Source organism: Hoplias malabaricus, chromosome 1 (genome assembly GCF_029633855.1).
Source record: "Hoplias malabaricus isolate fHopMal1 chromosome 1, fHopMal1.hap1, whole genome shotgun sequence".
Lineage (NCBI taxonomy): Eukaryota > Metazoa > Chordata > Actinopteri > Characiformes > Erythrinidae > Hoplias > Hoplias malabaricus.
In genome coordinates, this window is record NC_089800.1 from 46,085,346 (window position 1) to 46,107,662 (window position 22,317).

At 38.7% G+C, this 22,317-nt stretch overlaps 1 protein-coding gene across 3 annotated transcripts; it reads right to left on the bottom strand.

Annotated features, from left to right (window-relative positions):
- Positions 1 to 54: 54 nt before the first annotated feature.
- Positions 55 to 19,574, bottom strand: slc47a4 (solute carrier family 47 member 4). 3 transcript variants are annotated; one of them, XM_066664326.1, is made up of 20 exons: positions 19,548 to 19,574; positions 11,635 to 11,811; positions 11,457 to 11,491; positions 9,942 to 10,531; positions 8,967 to 9,068; positions 8,729 to 8,797; positions 8,197 to 8,345; positions 7,852 to 7,894; positions 7,707 to 7,751; positions 7,504 to 7,601; positions 7,314 to 7,411; positions 6,084 to 6,197; positions 5,739 to 5,806; positions 4,731 to 4,839; positions 4,556 to 4,631; positions 4,375 to 4,444; positions 3,655 to 3,787; positions 2,835 to 2,929; positions 2,646 to 2,747; positions 55 to 358 (listed from the first exon to the last, which is right to left on the bottom strand). In XM_066664326.1, the coding sequence occupies exons 4-20, from the start codon at positions 10,083 to 10,085 to the stop codon at positions 62 to 64; spliced, it is 1,812 nt and encodes a 603-aa protein (XP_066520423.1). In that variant the 5' UTR covers positions 10,086 to 10,531; positions 11,457 to 11,491; positions 11,635 to 11,811; positions 19,548 to 19,574; the 3' UTR covers positions 55 to 61. The 3 variants fall into 3 exon arrangements, with proteins under 3 accessions (XP_066520423.1, XP_066520413.1, XP_066520432.1); XM_066664316.1 differs by lacking the exon at positions 19,548 to 19,574 and adding an exon at positions 11,991 to 12,124; XM_066664335.1 differs by lacking the exons at positions 11,457 to 11,491; positions 11,635 to 11,811; positions 19,548 to 19,574 and having other exon boundaries at positions 8,967 to 8,986; positions 9,942 to 10,032.
- Between the last annotated feature and the right edge of the window lie 2,743 nt (positions 19,575 to 22,317).

Consider the following 22,317-nt stretch of genomic DNA (forward strand, 5'->3'; position numbering starts at 1 on the left):
AACTAAGTCAGTAAAGATTTACATCACTTTGAAAGTGATCCAGTCTTGTGCTACATCAGGCTCAAAAAGATAATGTTTGTGTGGTAAATGGAGAAGGTAAAGTTGTGTTCTCCCAGTCCAAAGTGCTGTTGGTAGCAGAAGCCACCTCAGGCAGAGGCAGGATGAGATGGGCAGCTGTCCCAGAAGCAAGGACAAGAACAGCAGCCAGAGTGGTCAGGCCTCTCCTAATGATGAGCTGAGAAGTGGAGAGTGGTGCTTCATTTTTGTCTTCTTCCTGACCCATACTTTCTTGAGTATCTGCATTTCTCGTCTCCTCATCCTGTCCAAAGGAGCTCACAATTCGGTAGCCATTCCCGTTCTGAATCAGAAAAGCACAATACATTTTTTTTAAGTTTGTAAAAGTGGTAAACTACACATTTCTGCCATTTTCATTACATTGTTTATGGTAGAAAACAATACATGAATATATGAAGATATTTTATTTAACAAAACATTGTAAAGTTGATGCTACATAGTATTGTACAGATGCAACACAAAAAATACAACCATTTAAAATTTGTTTTTTAAATGTAAAACCTAATGGAACGGATTATACTGACTCATAGTTAAGGTGCTAACTCTCATAAACATGCTCTATGAAGGTGCGCTGATGTGCTTTACATAGGTGATACTTTGTGTCTCTGTTATTGTAATCATTTAGGTTTTGGTGTTAGAGATGTTTGCTTTTATTACTCTGTAAATGTGGGTAAGTGTGTGATGTTCTATGATGCACTGGTGCCCTGTCCATGGTGTGTTCCTGCCATGTGCCTAATGATTCCTGAACAGGATTAAGAAGTTATGTAAATTGAATAAATGTAATATTATGGTGTTGAAAAAAACATTACTAACTGATGTTGTCATGGTTTTCATTATGTGTGGGTAAATTATGAGCAAATAAATCTGTAAAATGTGCATTTGAATATTTGAAATATGTGCATTTACAATATGCAAATACATTAATTTATAAGTAAATAAAGTTGAGCCTGAGGAATGTCTGCACAGTTTTACATCAACTGTGTTTTCAATTTCACTTGTTAATGACTTGGGAAATGAGGAAACAAATTATTAAATTTTTTTGTTAAATACAAGACTTTAGTCTGTGGTCATTGTTGTCTGATTATCCTCTGCAACAAAGGAGACAGATCTGGACTGCTGACATGCCAATTATTCTACGCTGTTGTATCACATGTAGAATGTCTCAAATAACCATGGATTTCATCTGAAACAACAGTTCCTGAAAGGCAACATGTATCCCTCTATTATCCCATGATATACCTCTATGTCAAAGGCCTGAAATGTGAAGGAGAGCTGTGCAAATGATGTATTAAACAAAAATCCACAAAAATGGTTTCTCATGGAATGGGGACTGATGCATCCCATAACATGACAGGTGCTGGCTTTGCACTTTTCATTGATTGTACCTTTCTTATTTGGAACAGAAAACTCAACTTTTGTTTTCCCACAACAAGTTGAAACATGGACTCGTGACCACAGCCCTGGGGCCCTGAGTATTTTGCAGCATTTCTATATGGTGGATGTATGACTTTTACTCTGCATAGCAATGTTATGTAACATTTATTGATGCAGGAGCAGACTGTGTTCAGTAACAATGGTTTTCTGAGGTACTCCCTAGTCCAGATGAATAAATTTATCACAATAACAAGAAATGCAATTTGAAGGCTTGAAGGATACACACTCAAAAATGATTAACAGCCTTGCCCTAGTATTTTCCAATGTGTGGGGCAGAGTTATTGCTAGAAATGACAAGTTTTAAAATAAATTCAATGGTGTCTGGAAGCAAAAGACCTGTACATGTGTGTCAGATTGGGGGGCTTGTATATATTCCTATCTACACATAATATAATGTGTGCATTATATTAATTATTATAACACACAGGATAAGATGTAAAATATCCTTTGCCAACCCATTAGAGATTCACACAGGGCCCACCCCACTCTCTTCCTACCTGCAGCCACAAAATTCTGTTGGAAATTTGGCAGGAATACACACTGGAGGGGGCGCCAGTCGTTCACAATGCAGCACACACATACACACACATTTGGGCACTTTTGAGTCGCCAATCCACCTACCAAAGTGTGTTTTTGGACTGTGGGAGGAAACCCACTCGGACTTGGTGCATAGTATTGAGCAGGCTTAACTCAATCTGTAGCTCTTCTGTACAATGGTCATACATTAAAGTTCATCAGGGCAGCTTTTAAAGGTCCTTCACAGGGCAACACACACACACACACACACCTACAAATGTGTGTTTTTGGACCATGGGAGGAAACCGGAGCACTCTGAGGAAACCCATACAGACACAGGGAGAACACACTAAACTCCTCACAGACAGTCACCCGGAGCAGGACTCGAAACCACAACTTCCAGGTCCCTGGAGCTGTGCAACTGCGACACTACCTGCTGCACCACCCTATAGACTATTCATTCATTATCTGTAACCACTTATAGTCTAAAAGTAGACTATGTTTTTATAAAAAAAAAATTAAAACTGTACTTCACCCAGAAATGTTGTAATGTTGTAAATGTAGTATTAATATATTTTATACAGGCAATTTCTGAATTAATACAGTCAACAGAAACATACCTCTCCATTAGTTGCTGCAACAAAAAAGCTATCAGAGAGTCTGTGGCTGGATCTGAAGTCTCTGCGTGTTTTATTCTTCTCCATTCCAGCACGCTCAATAGCCTTCAAGAGGGATATTCAGTATTAAATATTATCTGGCTATTCATGAATTTGAACAAAGGTAAGCGATAGAGACTTGACTGGATATACCTGCTCTGTCATCTTCTTCCAGTTTAGTTTCAAGATGAAGACAATGAAAAAGATTGAGAGCAAGAATACTGCAACAAGGAGGCCCAACCAAAAGCCTGTAAATAGAGACAAGAGAGGAGTTGCTGGAATAATTTTGCTAAAAACAGTGAAATGTAATACCTGACCGTATAGAGGGGTAGTCTGAGAAATATCTCTTAAGAAAATTATTCACTGTAGTTTAAAGTGTATCGCCAGTAAATGGATGAAATCAGACTCACCCCCCGCCCCCCCCCCCCCCCCCCCACCATATAACTTATGGGGAGCAAATAACATACTCATTAAGGCTCCAAAAAAGGATATTTACTAAGCGACGGAGTCCTGTCAGAGATTTATTAATACAGTGAGATTGTGAGATTTAATCTCTATGTAATCAACACATGCAAGTACATTCTTCGTTTGTCATACTATTGTTTTTCTTTTAATATCTTTCAATTTCTAATTTGTTTTGATATATCTTAAAATGTAACCGTGGCTTGCGTGATTATACTTAAGATGGAGTGGATCTCTACTTTAAGATTATCAATGTAATTGTCCTTTTCTTGTTCTTATTATATTATTATTCATATCTTTCTACCTTTATTTAAAATATATAATGTATATAATATATAATGAATATATTATATGAGAAACAGGAAAAAGAGTGTATGAAGATACTTTGTAATAGGGATTAATACACAATAAAATTTAAGTTAAAAAAAGAAACAACTGTGAAATGCTGCTAATTGCTTATTCAAACAAATATCACAAACACGTGGTCATAAAATAAAAACAAAAAACAAACCAGCAACGTGTAGATCAGCTGGAAAGGTCAGGGCAATGCTGAGTGGAAGTCCAATGCAATAGTAACCAAACAGGTTTGCAGCAGCGGCAATCTTCTGCTGCCCTGTGCCCAGAACAATACCCATGCCGGCACACTAGAAAAATAACAACCACAAACTCCTGTAAATACATAATCCTGGCTGTTGAATGGCCACATCATTGAAAATTAACCGTAAAGCTGTAAAACTGTACAGAAAAGCAAGCTTGTAATCATGGCTTTGTTTTAGGTTTGTATTTTATCGAATGTCTTAGAAAAGATAACTTTACCATTCAGAAACATTCATGTTGGAAAATCTGCATCTACACATCAGGTGAGACTTTAATATTGTATTTGATTTCTTAATAACACAAGTATATGCAATAGCATAAGGTGTTATTTTAAGATATCACTGTACAATATTGGGCAAGTTACTGAGAATGTGGGATATATTTTCTTTCTTTTCTTATTCCAGTAAAAATGCTTTAAAGAAGGTTAAGAATATTTTTCCTTGCCCTGTGATGTTGTCATTTTGGAGATATGTGGTTTTCACTGGACAGTGATGATATAAAGAGGCCCTTTACTGTTACAGATAAGAACTGTGGTGTTAAAGACATAGTGTGCTCATACTAAACATTACTCTGCTCAAACCTTTAGCGGTCCTGACTCCACTTTCACAAAATGTTCTACAAAATGTTAACTCACCAATAGTCCATTAAAGAACTGAAGAGGGCAGTAGATTGTCATAATTTCAGAGACCAACTCGGCTATGCTCCTGAAAGTGACAGCAAAAATGAATAAACTGTTCATATATCAGGTGTTTGATGTTATTTACACATTATGTGTCTTTTATCTGGTTGATATTACTAGTTTTACAAGGACTTACTCATCGGAAGAGAACATATAGCCAATGACTGTTTTTGTTGAGCCAAGCACAATACCCTGCAGGATCGCCAACACAGCTGAAAATGGTAATTATGATGGGATCATTTAAAACTGAGACTATAACCAATGGTTTAAGGATGAAATAAAATAATAAATGTTATTTATAACATTTTCACCTGCACAAATGAGCGAAACCTTGCTAGATAGGATGGCCCCAGCTGTGTCTCCAGCACCTAGTGCATTACCCACACGCACACAAGCTGCTCCTTGCAAACCCAATGGTATCTGTATACATATCACAATCAGAAAAAACATACACAAACTATAAACAAAAAAAAGTATATGGATGAATCAAATCAGGTCATAGCAGCAATCAGGTAACCTGTCAGGACAACTTTGTATATGTGCATATAGAAACATTACCTCTGTCTGTAAAAGCTCCCTCACTAATAAATGCTTTAACAATGGTACTCATTGGCCCTAGTCAGTGGTGTAAAGGATCACAAGACTCATGGTTCAGCTGGGATCCCAGGTTTTGAGACATGGATTGGATCGTATTTAGGATCACAAAAAAGGAAATAGGGAGCTGAATGAAAAACAGCAGTTTTCTGTTGAAAATATTGTAGCGAGCATTAAAGAAGAGGTCAGAATGGGCATGACCCCATACTGGGAACCTCACCATCACACACATTACACATTCAAATGCAGTGACAAGCTGAACTAACAGGCTGCCTTTTTAAAGCTAAGAGCACTCATCTTTCCTAACACTGCAGTGAATATATGAACAGTGAACCCCCTAAAAGTTCATGGCACTTTACAGTACTTTACAGGACACTACAGTACGTTGTGATATTGCTTTGTTTGTAACAGTGACTTTTTTAATGAGGTCTGTTTGTGAGTTAGATGTTAAGAGGAGCGATTGCTGTTTAATTTTCCATTACGTTACACATTAAAATAAAGCTGCTTTTCGCTCTGAAGTTGATTTACTCAAGATTCCTCCTCTTTACTTAGAGACTCCATCTCCTCCCTCCCCTCACATGTGTATCCTGAACCGTATATATCACAAATTATCCATGATCTGTTACAACAGTAGCCCTAGCTAATAATTACCCCAGTGAACTTCACTAATGTTTTACACAAAAGTAAATGAATACTGTGAGAAATGTAAAAGATTTATTCATTACCATATAATTTATATAAGCCAGCATTATGACCACATGTTGTGCAGCCAGCTCCACTTCTGACAACATTCCTGTAAGAAAGAAGAGCAAACTAATTTTATGGCCATGAAATAAATGCATATATTTTTACATTTATATATATATATATATATCACAACTGACAGAATAATCTTTACTTCCATGTAAATTGTTGGTAGTATTAATCCTCATTCAGTACTGAATGTGAATTGAAATTCTTAACTTACTGTAAAAATAAATATTTAAAAATGTAATTCAATTAAACAATAAAAAGATATATTATATCTTCTATTTCTATATCATATATAAATGAATAGCCAAGGAAAAAACCTGCTAAGAAACCCCCAACCTCGTATATCCACCATTCAAAGCATGTCATTAGTGTGCTAGGAAGAGCTAACTTCATGTAGGCCCCCCAGTCTTGCAGTGATTCTGATGACCAGCCTGTACGGATAAGAAAGCACTGTGTAAACACAGGTTTAAAAAATGTTTACTGGTAATTTTTCTCTGTACACTTACTAGGGTTTGCATTCAACTGCAGCAAGAGGAAAGATGAATGAAAAAATTAGCATCAAAATACATGAAGATATTTTCATGATATATATACAATAATACAAATTATACATATAAAAATTATTAGTGTAGGATTATATAATGAAGGGCGGCACAGTGGCGCAGCAAGTAGTGTCGCAGTCACACAGCTCCAGGGACCTGGAGGTTGTGGGTTCAAGTACCGCTCTGAGTGACTGTCTGTGAGGAGTTTGGTGTGTTCTCCCCGTGTCTGCGTGGGTTTCCTCCGGGTGCTCCGGTTTCCTTCCACAGTCCAAAAACACACGTTGTTAGGTGGATTGGGGACTCAAAAATGTGTTGCCCTGTGAAGGTCTGGCGCCCCCTTCAGGGTGTGTTTTCGCCCTGCGTCCAGTGATTCCGAGTAGGCTCCAGACCTACTGCAACCCTGAACTGGATAAGCGGTTACAGAGAATGAATAACTGAATGAATAATTATATAATGTTACGTATAAAAAGATTTTTTAATCCAGCTACAAAGCAAATTTATTTTAGGAACAAAATAAAAAAAATCGTAGGGAGAACAGTATAAGCTCATTATATTTACACCCATCAGCCAACCACCAATAGTGACAGTCATGGCTTGTTAGTGTGTTTCACTGGTATGAGTGAATTACACACAGAAGTGCTGCTGAAGTTCTGAAGCACAGTGCCCATACTCTATAAAATCTAAGCCCCCTTTTTACCCTACTCTTCCGTGGTTAAAAGTCACACAGGGCACCCCAAAAAATACCAGTTCTGTGGTGGTCCTGTGGGGTCCTGACCATTGAAGACCAAAGTAAAAGAGGGCTAATAATGTATGCAAAGCAACAAAAGTTCTCAACATCAATAACATTTCATTACCACCAAAAATGCATGCTATATTAATCTCTTGCATAATAAGCAGATGATCAGGTTGTTCTATTGTGCATATATATATATATATATATATATATATATATATATATATATATATATATAATGGTATACAATGTAAATTTAAAATACAACTCACCTCCCCAAGTCTTTACGTGGAGTTTCTTTAAACGAATATAAGCAAATATAGCAAAGCAGTTGAAAATTTGAGCAAAACTGTTGGCTGCTGCAGATCCACTAATAAAACATCAAAAAGAATAAAAAGATGACAATGAGTGTCTATTCGAGACCACTCTGGAGCTTTAAAAAATGATACATAGTACACTCACTGTACTCCAAGATCCCACCAAAAAAGTAAAACGTAGTTAGCTAGTGCATTCACGATATTGGCCAATGCACATGCATACATCTGAGGTATAATCACACCCTGCAAACAGTTGTATTGTAGTCAATAAAAATAGAATTAAACAATACATCAAATAATCAGTTTATCATCTTAATTCATTACTACAGCCTATGTCACCCAACACACCTGATTTTGCAGGTAAGACAGCTGTAGCTGGTACAAAAACATGGCCTTTATACAGAAAAACAAAAAAATCATGAGAAAACAATTATTTGTTCACTCATATAATATATCATTTGGGAAATATAATGCAGTAAAACTTTGACCTTACTGGAACAGCAGGAAGGTAAGCAATAACATAAATCTGTGCTATCCTGAAAGAAACAAGACACAAACAATTGCTTGGATTGCACTTTTAAGCTGCATATTTAATTTGGTATGTATAGTGAAGCTCAACATATATCTATATTTCTACAGGTATCAGAAAAGATGATGAAGATGTTATGCTTTGACTGTTATGAACAACTGATACAGATTCATACAGTTTTTTTAATCAGTTAAAAATACAGAGATCCATGGTGGCTTTTTGTAAACTGTTATAGACAGCAAAAATGAGCTCAGAATCCTATGATTAAAAACATTTACAGCCATGTCTTATAAAGCTTATAACTGTCACCTGGCCACCTCAGTGTCCTGTCCCAGCAGGAGGAGGATGGGCTCTGTATTGATGAGCAAGGCCCAGCATGGCAGAGTGAAGAGCATCAGTATCAGAATACCCCTCTGCAGGATCACGCCTACATGCAGCAGATTCTTACTCCCGAACGTCTGAACACCAAAGAAGCAAAAACCTCTTACTAGGTATATTATTAATTAACTTTGCAATTATTCAATTCACATTTGTTTAGTAATCTATACATTGCCTAGATATTTTTCAAAATTCACCATAAATCAGTCATTATTTTGATACAATTAAGGTTAGTAAAAATATGCTAATTATAAAATGCTTCAAATGTTTAATTTGAATTCCTTATAACTATAAAATGCAGTTGCCACCTTCATAAAAAAGTTTATTTTAATTCATTTTTACATTCATTCATTGCTTCTATCGCTACACTTTCCTTTATCTCTAAATATTACAGATTTTCTGAACTATTTCTAATACAGTTTTTCAATAGTACAATTACAGATTTTATTTAAAACCCACATACCTGTGAAACCAGTGTATCGCATGCCAAAGCTAATCCTAATCCAGTTGCTGCGGTAGTTACATTTATTGTCTGAAAAAAACATTGTGAATGAGTGAATGAATCTAGTATTAATAAATCTGTAATCTAAAATATTATTGTGTTCATAGCTAACTTAAAGTATGTTGGTGGACATTACTTTCCTACTTATCTAAAAGATCAATAAGTAAATACTGTTGAAAGGCCACAAGGGGGAACTTACAGCTGAAGCCATACCATAGCCTGCAAGCACAGTGTTTCCCAAACGGCCACAGTACATGGTGACCACAAAAAAAAGAAGGTAATTCAGGAAACGACCCACAAGCTGGGGATACAAACACAGCATGATTTGGTAAAAGAGATGAAAGAATCAATGGGTCTCAATGGAAAATAACAAAGAACTGTATAGAGCTAAACAGCAAATTTAGCAACATACAATAACAGCACAAAGTTATCTTGTTTCTTATACTACAGAAATGTATACTACAAAAATACTTATAGTACTTATACTACAAAAATGATTGGTGTAATTTGAGGACAGATTCATAACTCTAATTCAGAGTTAATGATCTGTTCATATTTCCCATTTTACATTACGGTATATTGGCTCAATTTAATTAAAGGTGCAAAATATACTTTCCATTTTTTCAATGATTGTACAGAATTGCACATATAAATACTGTATTATAAAGTAATGTAAAATACTATATACTGTTTATAAATACTGTTGCAATGTAACACAACAATATATAATCAGTTTTGCAGTTTGCTTTGTTTGAAATAACACACAAAACATACAGAAAGATGTATCATCAAAAATTTTCAAATCGTAATAAATAAACCTATAACTCAAAAATAAATAATGTAGATAATTACACTATAATTACTAATATTATAACACTACTCTGTAGAAAAAATAATAATTAAAAATCTAAAAAAAATCTTTCTTGTTCTCAGTTTTATTACTTCACCATATGCTATATTGTTCCTTCAGAATAGAATATAATTTAAAAGAATAAATGCCCTCTCCAACCTTTTAAAAGCAGCATAAATGTGGCCCTAAATGATTGTTGCAATATATAGTATCTCATTCTCTGCATAAGAAAGTAATGATAGGTGACAACAAACTCATACAACATTCACAAAATCTTCAATTTGTTGTTTTTGTGTTGTATCGAGTATGCGAATGATTTCTCACCAGGGGTCCAGTCATGCGCAGGATGTGGTAGAGCTCCTCTCTGTAAGCCAGAGGGAGGTAGCGTCTCACACAGCCGCAGCAGAAGAGCTTGGCACTGGGCTCCATCGTTGGAGCTTCAGCCCCAGCACTGGATCCAGCCATCATCCCCTACGTAGTGTCCCTCACTGAAGACTGTCACACTTCCTTCTCTATTTTGAGCTCCCTTGTCTACCATCGGCTGCTTTAGCCCATGGCAATGTTTCTTTTGGTTCCTGTCTCCGCCTTATCCCTGCCTTTTCATTAGTGTCCCACCTGTGTCTCCTTGATGGTCCTGCCCTCTCATAATCCTTCCCTACGTCTGCCTACTCTTCCTCTCACCAACCACGGATAGAACACCACACCCTTCTCAAATGGACGTAGCAAGGATCCCGTGGGCTAGGTGTGCAATTTGTAGGACTCTTTCGGCTCAGGTCCTGGCAAACCCGTCGGGTATGTGAAAGAGGAACTGTCCCTCCAACCGTGACAAAGACACACTCACTGCAGGAGACGGCGCTCCACAGCTGTACATTCCTCTGGCCTCTAGGAAAATATTTCACAACCCTAAAAGTTCACTGATTAAATGACATGAAAACAATAGCAGGCTTTGATTTAGTCCACAGAAGGAAAAGGATGTTTGCAGTGGTGCAGAGAAATGTGATAGAAACAGTGTATTTCTGAACATCAGTCAGATTTCAAAACAATTGACTAGCACAAGCGTAACAAAAAAAAAAAAAAAAAAAAAAAAAACACTGCTTAGATTATATTCAATTCAAAGATAGCAAAGCAAAGACAATTCTGTAAGTTCGCTAAGGTCATAGAGTGCTGCTGAATCAGCTCTATTGAATGCAAGTTAAAAATCCAATAAAACACAAAAAGGTCACTAATTATGCATGTTATGTTGAATAAATTTTTGCACTGGAACATTGTTTGAAAACGTTTTTTTAAAAAATCAAAAGAAAGACTAAGTAAATATCACATTTTAAAAATGATGTTGCAACAGCTACTTTCCTCACTCACAGTGTTTTTTTACTCTGGGTCAGCACTAAAAATGTTTCACACACTTACATAAAAGCACACTGTTTTTCTGCATTATTTTCTATATAAGAGAATGATTTACATTTTGGCCATACATATTTTTGCTACATCTGTAACTGCTTTAATACTGGCATCAGGTTTGTTTTAGCAGGTTGCACCTGTATGAAAAATAACTACATAAGAGCAGTCTGGGTCTAATAGAATTACGGGTCTACAACAGATTATGACCTATGGTCTGTATTGTGCAAGAGTTACTTTCAAACTGCCTCTGCAGTCTTCTATGTCTGCTCTTTTTTGCATGATCAACTGCAACGTTAGCACACCCACACCCATATATATATATATATATTGAATGAGGAAAATAATCATTGCCATTATCTTAATCAGAGACCACACTGTCCTCAAAAATTACATGAAGAAATGGAACTCCAAACATTCATAAACATCAAGAGTAAAGCATACCTCTTGCTAAAAAGATGTGTTTCAAAAAGCTGTTACTGGGAAAAAGAAAAAGCAAATTACATAAGCAAAATGGGCTGATAAACCCAGAACCCATGGCTCAATGTTGAAATATTTTCTTAAAAAAAAAAGAAAAGCTGTAACAAAGGCAAAGGTTTACAATAATTAAAATAATACTCACCATAGCATTTATTTAGTTGCTCTGAGTTTGAAATGTCATATTAATTGTTGTAGTGTTCTCGTGCAGTGTGTCAAAACTCTGACTAAACACCAAGTTAAACCAAAGTCAATGAAGTCAGAGCCATAGTAACATTGACCATTTTCTGTCACTCTTCCTCATTAACATTCAGGTGGAAAACTGTAGAAAATAAACAATACAAAATATTGAGCATCTGCACTCTTAATTATACATCACACTGTACATAGTTGCAAACATAACTGCATATATTATTTTCCTGCACCAACAATAGCTGCTAATAGGACTGTTAGCTTATTCACATGTAAATAAACTGCTTGTATTTATTCGTTTTAACTTACTGCTCTTAAGTTTGTTGTTGTTTTAACATATTTATATATTTATTACTAGATGAACTTATGGCATTGCCTCTATGAGGCTTTACTGCAAGTGGAATAATTTCAGAGCATGAGAAGCACATCTGCCACGTTTTGTTTTCCCAGCTAATGTCCACAGTAAAACCGGAAGTGATGTCATCACAAGTCATGAAAGCCAAATTAAAGCGGTCAAACTAAAAGTTCTTATTCATTTTAATAATAGGAAAAGAAGAAACTAAAAAAACGCCTTAAGGGCATCACACTCCCCGCCTGACCTATGCGAGGTCACTGTAAATTTGAAAGTTCTGATCAGTCTTTGGGTAGAAGCAAAACAATTTCTGCAATCGGCCTAAGAAAGGTTTCTATGTTGCTTTGGTCAGTGGTCTCCACCTCAACCTTTCTTACATGTCCATCCTTTCCAGGGAATGTGGCAGTGATTCTGGACATGGGCCAGCAGTTCCCAGTGGTTTGCTTATCCCTGAGCAGAACTATGTCACCGACTTGAAGATTCCGGTGTGGTGTTGTACACCTTTGTCTGTGTTGCAAGGAAGGCAAATATTCACATCTCCAGCGAGCCCAGAACTGCTTTGCAAGAGCTTGAACTTGTCTCCACTGCTTTGTGCACAGGTCCTTCACCAAGAGGAGGAGGAACTTCACTCTTCTGTGTAAGGAGCATTGATGGCGAGAGTATAAAGGGTTTCTCTGGGTCCACTGACACAGGTATTAATGGACGTGCATTATTGATGGCTGTGACTTCTGCCATTAATGTGCAAAGCACATCATGAGTAAAACGAACATTCTGTTGAAGAAGCATTGAATCAAGGATTTTTCTGGCAATGCCAATCATGCGCACGCATGTGACAGACCAGGGCCCAAATACAGCAAGCCCTAAATATGTAAAGGGAGGGCAGGTTTTGAGGTGCTCAGAGGGAAGATCTGCCATGTGCTGTTCTTTCAACTTTTTGCGCAATTTGCAGCATGTTACACATTTGTGGAGTATTGAATTAATAATATAGGTATTGCCTACCAAGATCCAGAATCCTGCTGCCCTAACAGCTCCTTCTGTTAGGTGACGGCCTTGATGGCTTACCTGTTGTGGTTACCTTATGCTGTGTGAGAAGTAGGGAGATGTGGTTATCCTTGGGCATAATTATGGGGTTCTTCTCAACAGCTGCAAGGTCAGAGTGTTTCAGCCTGCCTCCGATACAGATAATATCATCTTCCAGGACTGGGCTGAGTTTCTGCAAGGGGCTGCCTTTGGGTATTGGTCTGTTGGCTCTGAGCGCTGACAGTTCTTTTTCAAAGGCTAGTTCTTGTGTCGCCTTAAGGATAACATTTCTTGCTTGAACCATCTCGTCTGGATTACAAGGTGTGTTACAACTGTGCCAGCCTTTGCATTCACTCTTCTGGTTTGAGTGTTTATGAGATCTTGCAATGTGGACAAGTAACGCAATTCCTCTTACCAGGGAAGTAAAGGTGGAGAAGCGTTGGAAACGGCCAATGGCAAGTGTTGGATCTTTGAGGATTGGCAGAGGTTTGTATTTGTGGAAGAATTTCTGGATCTTCCTCAGGATAAATTACCTCAAAATTCTCATTTGTTTGCATTTCTTGCCCAGGTGCTTGATACATGAAGGGGGGCCCGGCGAACCAAGAGGACTGCGCCAAGCGGGATGTAGGTAAATATCTTGACGCATGATCAGCAGAACTCTATTGTGCACATACATATAAAATCGTTTGGACTCTTTGCTAATATAGCCAAGAAGTACCTAGCTGTCTGTATAAAACGTGGTGGCATCCAACTTCAGATCTTGCTCCTGGATGAGGTCCGCCAAATATACTATAGAGCAACATATAGCTCCAGCCTTGGACTACCATTCCAAGTCCACACTGAGATGTTAACTTGGCCTTGCCCATAACAAATCCTACCTCAATTATCTGACCATGTTCCTTAACCACCTTCAGGTATGCAACAGCACCGATTGCCTTAGTTGATGCATCAGAGAACACACACAGTTCTGTGTGCACTGCCTGAGTGAATGAGGTTGTTACATACATTCTTGGGATGTGAAGTTGTTTTAGATCTTGAAGAGAATTTCTCCAAGCTTCCCATTTGGTTAACTTGTCCCTCAGGAGAGGTGAGTCCCAATCGGACAGCTCAGAATTAAGTTCCCTGAGGAGAGCTCTCCCCTAAATAGTAATAGGTGCCAGCAGACCCAATAGGTCAAAAGCACTAATGACCATAGAGAGAATTCCACGGCGGGTGAATGGTTTGTTGGTGCTTGACACGGAGCAGGTGAATGTGTCAGTTTTGACTTCCCAAAACAAACCTAAGTTTGCAGCTGTGCAGGTGCAATTTCTCCATTTAGATCTAGATCCTTGAACACTGGAGCACAATCTTCAGGAGGGAAGGCCTCCATAATTGCCTGACAGTTTGACATGAACTAATGCAAACAAAGATTTGATTCTGCAAGTGAGGCCTGCGTACGTTGAAGCAGGTCAATTGCTGCAGTCTCTGACAATACTGATATCAAACCATCGTCAACATATTCAGCAAACCTGACAGTGTCAGCACCATGCTTCTGCATGCCTTCTTTGATGGCTCTTCGCAACACGTAGATGGCCACAGCAGGAGAAGGCCGATTGCCAAACACATGGACCTTCATCCTATTCTCAATAACTTCCTTAGTGATGTCATTATTCTTGTGGCATAAAAATCGGAGGAAGTTGCGGTGGTCTTCGTGCACCAAGAAGCAATAAGACATCTGCTGAATGTCGGCCATTATCGCAATCTTCTCTTTCTGAAAACGTAGCAGGACACCAAGGAGTGAGTTATTAAGATCAGGGCCCTCCAGGAGCACATCATTAAGAGAGAAACCATGATACTGGGCACTGGAATCAAAAAACTACCCTTATCTGGTTGGGTTTTTGAGGGTGGTAAACCCCGAATGTTGGGAGGTACCAGCATTCCTCACCTTCTTTTAGGGGCGGTGCAACCTCAGCATGTCCATTGGCAAATATTTTCTCCATGAATCCTACATACTGGGCCTTTCTTTTAAGAGTACATTGAAGGGATGCAAACCGAGTGACCACCTCTCCTTTATTGTTTGGTAAAACCTGGTATGGCATTTTGAATGGTAATCGTGCAACCCAACTATTATTGCTATCTCTGTAAACATCAGCATCCATTATCTCTAAGAAAATGACATCTTCCAATGATGGAGCAGGTATATTGTTGTGCTCTGTTTGGCTAAATACCGTCTGACTCAGCATTCTCTCAGTTCCTTTACTAGACCTGTTAAAGCTCTGCAGCATCTCTTTGATATGCATAAAGCTTGCACAGGGTTGAAAAATTGAATGACGGCCACTGGCCAACACACTGGTCTTGAACACATTTACTGTTGGTTTATGTACGCTGCTCAAACATACCTCTCCTATTACTACCCAGCCCTAAGGACATCTCTTCCAAGTAGCAGGAGTATTTCTGCTCCTGGGTCCAGTTCTGGTATATGCTTGGCTAGGGGACGGAGGTGTGGCTGGTGTAGGACTGCATTTGGTGTTGGGATCTCAGCTCTATTATTCGGGATCTCATGGCACTCAATGAGTGGTGGCAGAGAAATGAGAACCTTGCCATCCAATGACTCGATCTGGAATCCATCTGCCTTTCTGCCCGAAACTTGCACCATACCAGAACAAGTTCTGAGGTGGTAGGAGAATGGTTTAGTCTCCACATTGAATAGCTCCAAAAATTCTGGTTGGGCTAATGAGCGATTGCTCTGGTCATCTAAAATTATATAGGCTTTAATCGCTGTGTCCCTAGAACCCTTGGGGTATAGCCTTGTCAGGCAGATCTTTGAGCATGAGCGATTCCACTGTTCTGTACCACAAACTTCTGTACAACTTGTTCTAACAACAGCTGTGTTAGAAAATGCTCTCTCCCCGCCATCCTCTTGTGGTGGCGAAGGAGCCCTGATGGATTGAGACGATAGACCTGGATGCATGGCCGAATCGTGATAAGTGCTGTCAAACTCCGAACACTTCACAGTTAACCTGCAATCTTTGGCTAGGTGGGAGACTGAAGAACAACATTTGAAACATTTACCTTTCTCCTTGAGAAAGGCCTTTCTGTCTTCAAGAGATTTGTTTTGAATGTTCTGCATTTTTTTAAAGGGTGTGGTTTATTATGTAATGGACAGTTCCTATTAAGTTCGTCATCAGCTAAAGCTACACTGGTTTTGTGCACTGAGACAGGTTTGTAAGAATTCTTCACAATGGTTTTAACTGGTTTTATAGGTGATGGAGTGCTTCCTTCATGAATGAAGTTGGGGTCATTACACTTTTTTGCTTAATGGCACACAAACTCGCAAAAATACTCAAAGGGAGGGACTCGAACATGGTTCATTTCTTTGTACGCTGACCCTGAGGACACCCACTTCTCCTGGAACCAGAAAGGAAGTTTGTCTACAATCTGTCCAATTTTGCGGGAAGTGTCCAGATACGACAGGCCAGTAAGGTAACCCATCTTCTTTGACGCCTCGTATCTCCATAAGCAAATCTCCCAGTTCACGTAATATAGAATAATCTTTGGCTGAAATCCTTGGAAAGTTGTCCAACTTCTGAAGCAATAACTTTTCAATGATTTCTGGTGCAGCATAGCACTCGCATAGCCTCTCCCTTGCTTTACTTAAAGCTAGATTGGCGTTGGTGCCATACACTGAACGTACGCGTTTCACATGTTTCCTAGATTCCTTTCCCAGCCATTTAGTTATGAGGTCTAATTCTTCAGTTGCTGTGAGTTGAACTTTGCTAACTGCATTTGTGAATGAGGAATACCATGCGTGATAATTTTCAGGCTTATCATCAAACTGGTACAGACCTGAAATTACGAGGTCTCGTCGTGCCAAATACTGTGACACAGGCTCTGCCGGAGGTGGTATGCTGGCCACTGGAACATGCTGTGAAGTATATAACTGGTCAGGTACGTTCATGATGGTGTCTGTTCCTATGACCTCAAATTTTGTCTCAACATTAGTTGCATTGTGTAAGTTTGGTGCAGGTAAATTAATTTCATCAGCATTTTGAATTTTGGCTGATTATCCACAAGCTTTAATTGTGAAACATCTCCCCCTGGTGGACGCCATGTTACAAAGCTGTCTTGTGATTTCACATGGAGTGAAGAAGCAACAGGTAAGAATGTGGAGTGGAAATTATTCTGGATGTCATTTTGGGATCTTACATATTCACATTGTGCGTTCAATTTTAATCTTTTCTGATTCTGACTTCCCTTCTTCGTCTACAATACACATTGCTTCAGCGTCCTCCAGCACTTGTACCTGCACAATGGCCACGTCAGCATCTCGCTGCAGTGCCAGCACTTCCAACTCTGTGTCTATCCATACTGTTTCTAGTTGAGATTGTGCATCTCCTGTGACTTCTTTAGCAGCCTTTTCGATTTTCAGTTTGGCCTCTTGGCTAGCATATGATGCTCTCACCTTGGCAGCTTCTGCTTTAGCCCTGGCAATGCAACACTTGACATAGATGATGATGTCTTGCCACTCTTAGTATTGGATACAGAGGACTTGCTGCTTGTTGCCATCTTGACCACTTGTAAACATCAACAATTGCCTTTTCACTGTAGTGTTCTCGTGCAGTGTGTCGAAACTCTGACTAAACACCAAGTTAAACCAGATTCAATGAAGTCAGAGCCATAGTAACATTGACCATTTACTGTCACGCTTCCTCATTAACATTCATGTGGAAAACTGTAGAAAATAAACAATACAAAATATTGAGCATCTGCACTCTTAATTATACATCACACTGTACATAGTTGCAAACATAACGGCATATATTATTTTCCTGCACCAACAATAGCTGTTAATAGGGCTGTTAGCTTATTCACATGTAAATAAACTGCTTGTATTTATTCGTTTTAACTTACTGCTCTTAAGTTTGTCGTTTTAACATATTACTAGATGAACTTACGGCATTGCCTCTATGAGGCTTTACTGCAAGTGGAATACATTCAGAGCATGAGATGCACGTCTGCAACGTTTTATTTTCCCGGCTAATGTCCACAGTAGAGGTGTGCGGATCGATCCAAATATCGATAATATCGATACCAACGCTGGTATTGGTATTGATCAATACTCTTGGAAGAAGATCTATACTCAAGCTTTTTTTTCTCTCCCGCTAAAGTCTGTGGGGGAATGTCGTTATTTTTGTGCCACAATTCTTCATGCACGCGAATATTTCGAGAGCAAGAAGGTTTCTGCGCGCACGCGGATATTTTGAGCTAGCAAGGTTTCAGCGCATGTGCGGGGATACTGAGCATGAGCAACCCTCCTGAGTTTTACACACACACACAAAATAAATAAATAAAACAACACTGAACAAATAGGTTTTAACTCTGGAAAGCTCTATTGGGTTTATCAGAAAAAGACCAAAAATAAATAAATCAATAAAATTACAGAAAGATTTCACAGACCAGGTGGGTCCTGTTCACCCTTCTTTCATTCCCCTGTATGTTATTAAGGCTACATGCATTGCTTTGCCAATATTTATGGCAAAAAAACTGAAATACTCTTTCGCTATACCTAAATTGTGAAGCATAGTTAAATAAAATACACACTAATATATGCAGGTGTACTACTACATTACAGAGTTATAGCCATCAGAATTCTGAATAGCTAACCGCAAGCTAACTTTATTGCAGTATTAAGCTTCCTTTAGGCATTTAAGCATTACACAATCAGCTAGCCCTGTTGATAACTACCTATCTAGATAGCATTTACAGTACTTTTTATTACTAATGAAGTAGTTTCTACATTAGTTGCAGTACCATTTACTGTCGTTGCTACCACTAATTTACATTATGTACATTGTTTTTAGTACATCAGCTATGTTGCTGACTCAAATAATCAAGGTAAATACAAGGCCAAACACAACAGATAAAAACTCTACAATGTTGCCAATTCAATGAATATAAAATAAAATGACTGGCTGTTGTGTACTGGTCTGTTGCAGTTCAGAGGGCATTGTCAGATTTCCCCCTAACCATAACCTCCCACTCGCTGGTATCCGCCTATTTACTGGTCTCCGGCCTGTATGTCCTTCCCATTTGGCGGTCAAGCCATCCAATCAGAAATTACCTTTATCATTTGAAGTTTTTGATTCAGTCAGCAGAGCAGGCGTGCACCCCCTGCCCCCCCTGCACGTGATGAAGACTAGTGGTATCGGTATCTGTATCAAAATCGGCGATACTGGCCCTGTATTTACTTGGTATCGGATCGATACCAAAACTCCCGGTATCGTCCACCTCCAGTCCACAGTAAAACCGGAAGTGATGTCATCACCAGCCGTGAAAGCCAAATTAAAGTGGTCAAACTAAAAGTTCTTATATAGTTATTATTTTAATATTGTGCTGGTCACTTTTAAACTAAACAACAAATAATTATTCATTTTAATAATAGAAAAAGAAGAACCTAAAAAATGTCTCAAGGGCAACACAACTGTAATTGAAAATATACATTTAAATATGCTTACTGTAACTGCTTATCCAGTTCAAGGTCACGGTGGGGCCGGTCTACCTGGAATCATTGGGCGCAAGGCAGGAACACACCCTGCAGGGTGCGCCAGTCCTTCACAGGTCCACACAAAAACACACATTCACACCTATGGACACTTTTGAGCCTCTAATCCTCCTACCAGCGTAGGTTTTAGGACCGTGTGAGGAAGCCGGAGCACCAGGAAGAAACCCACTAGGACACGGGGAGAACACACCAAACTCCTCAATGAGTCACCTGGAGCAGGACTTGAACCCACAACCCCCAGGTGCCTGGAGCTGTGTAAATGCTACCGTGCAGCCCAATTATGCTTACTGAATATGCAATTAGTATATACTATGATTATAATTAGCAGTAATTATGTAGGTTATATGATACTTAAGATAGCAACTATTTACATAGTAATGCAATGTGCGCAAGTTGCTACACCATTCAGAGATGGAATAAAATGTAAAAATTATGCTGGTAAAATAAATAAAGCATTAAAATAATAAAGCATTAAAAACAATTGGGATCACTGTGAGTGCTAAATCCTATATGAAAACGCAGTGGGATGTGTGTTAACTAGGGTGACCAGACGTCCTCTTTTCATCGGACATGTCCTCTTTTCGGAATCTAAAAAATGCGTGCAGTCGGGATTTCTAAATCTAATCTCCAAAACTGGCCGGGATTTTGCCGTCCACAGTCTTCCCCCATCCCAATTCTTACAATAAGCCCTAATCCCTTTCTTGAAGTGTGCACTTCGATGACGTATGATGTTGTTGTAGGTGAGCAAAAGGGGCGCGCCGGGATCAATTGTCCAAGGGGTCGGAGCTCAAAGGAAAGGTAAAGGTAAAGGTAATTTATCATAGTCTCTTCTTCATATTTGGAAGCGCTTCTTTGTCACACAAGCCTTTCACTTTCTGCTTTATATTTTACAAAACTGAAAGTTGTCACTTCTATCACGACACAAATACACGGACACACCTGACCGTTACTGACCTTCTGACGAGTTCATCAAGTTACATCTGCCCAGTGTTTCTGTTTAACATTAACTTTAGAAGAAAACAGGCCAACTCTCCGGATCATTAAAGCCGGAACAGGGGAGAGACTGAATTATAGCTATCAAACACAGCACGTTTTTATAAGGTTTTACCTTATAAAATATGAAATATCCCAGTGATGCTCTGATCATTTATCAAATCTATATTACTTCTGATTGATCAAATGTGGTGCTTGCTTTTAGTAACGTTTAAAAAACACAATTAAAAAGTAAACTCGACCGTTTCTGTCATTATCATGAGTTTTCTCGTGTAAACAAGTCGCTTCAATACAGGCCTTCAGTTTTGAAGTTTGGTATGAGCCAAACTTTATTTTTTTAAATATCTTTGCTTCGGGCCAAATGTTGAATGGAAAGAAATCTGTCCAAATAAGCATTTGCTATGTATCTTGTTAATGAGTGTCTGTTTATATATTAAATTTCAGCAGCATAGTTGCATGGTTATGGAAGCATTTGTGCTGCCAACCTGCCCCATGTGTCCTTTTTTTTTTTTTGAAAACTCAAATATGGTCACACTGTGTTAATTCAATGTCAGTACTAGAAAGAATCTTATGTTAGTACTTACACACAAATTAATTCAATTAACGTTAGCTGTTGCTAGGTAAAGATAAATCACCCCAGCCATCTAAGGGTGTACTCACATAAGCAATCTGCGAATGCTCTGTAGCGTACCCGCTGAAGCGTGCACGAGACCGCTTGAGTGGATTGACCTGGGCACGTTTCAGTAGGACTATGACACGATACGCTTCAGTGTGAACGCTAAACATAGTCGGGCACGGACAGTGCACGTGATGTCAATGCTGCAATATTCACGGTACACACACAGTGTCAAAGTATGGAGGGTTAGAAAAACGTGCTCTGGAAATGTACAACCGGCCACAGAGTGAGTACACCCACCCTCACTGGTCGCGGTTACCAGTCGTCTCACACACCTAAATAAAAGTGAGCTTTTATGAATGTCAAACCTCTGAGAACAGCATAAGAAATAGTCTGTTCTTCACCTGTGTTGGCTCAGTTAAATCGGGCTCGAGCGAATCGTTGAGTTTCCGTTATTTTTTTGAATTCGAAACAACCAATCCCAGCGTCTCTGCGCTCGTTTTGTCAGGAGAAAATTGTTCTGTTTGTTATTGTCGTCAAAGAGAGAAAGGGAGTATGGCAAGCCATTTTAGCATTCATTATTTGTAACCAGATTTACACTACAGATATCTAATTCTTTTATTACTAATCTCTCATTGTGACTAGTGGGAGAGACATCATTTAACTTTGAATTGTATGGAAGCCCAAAGATCTCTGCTATTAACTACTGACAATGCATTACTATGGCTTAGAGAGTTGTGCAGTATAAATCAATAGGGAAACAAAACAATTTAACCTGACTAAACAGAATACAAAGACACAATGTCCACCAACACCCTCTATTTCTATTGTTTGATGGGTCTACATGTCATAATCCGTTGCAGCAAAATTTGAAATGATTTTAACTGATGCTCAATAGAGTTCTGCCTACAGGCACATTTTATCTCCCACAGACATGGCATGGCATCCTTACTGAAATACACTGGGGGACTACATTTCTCACAATAATGAGCTTTATGCAAATTAATATGGGCAATGCTGTAAGTCTATCCAATCAGAAGACATTTGGGCAATAAGTGACCACAAAATGTGTTTCAGTGGAGCATGCTGCTGCTGGCCACACAGTATCTGGTTA

Bases quoted from the DNA above. Each gene is read 5' to 3' on its own strand.
- slc47a4 (XM_066664326.1), bottom strand. From the start codon at position 10,085: ATGATGGCTGGATCCAGTGCTGGGGCTGAAGCTCCAACGATGGAGCCC. The intron at 7,752-7,851 runs GTAAGGTCAAAG...TTCTGTATAAAG, and splicing joins CTTACCTTCCTGCTGTTCCA to GCCATGTTTTTGTACCAGCT. The intron at 3,788-4,374 runs GTGAGTTAACAT...TTATTTTTCTAG, and splicing joins AGTTCTTTAATGGACTATTG to TGTGCCGGCATGGGTATTGT.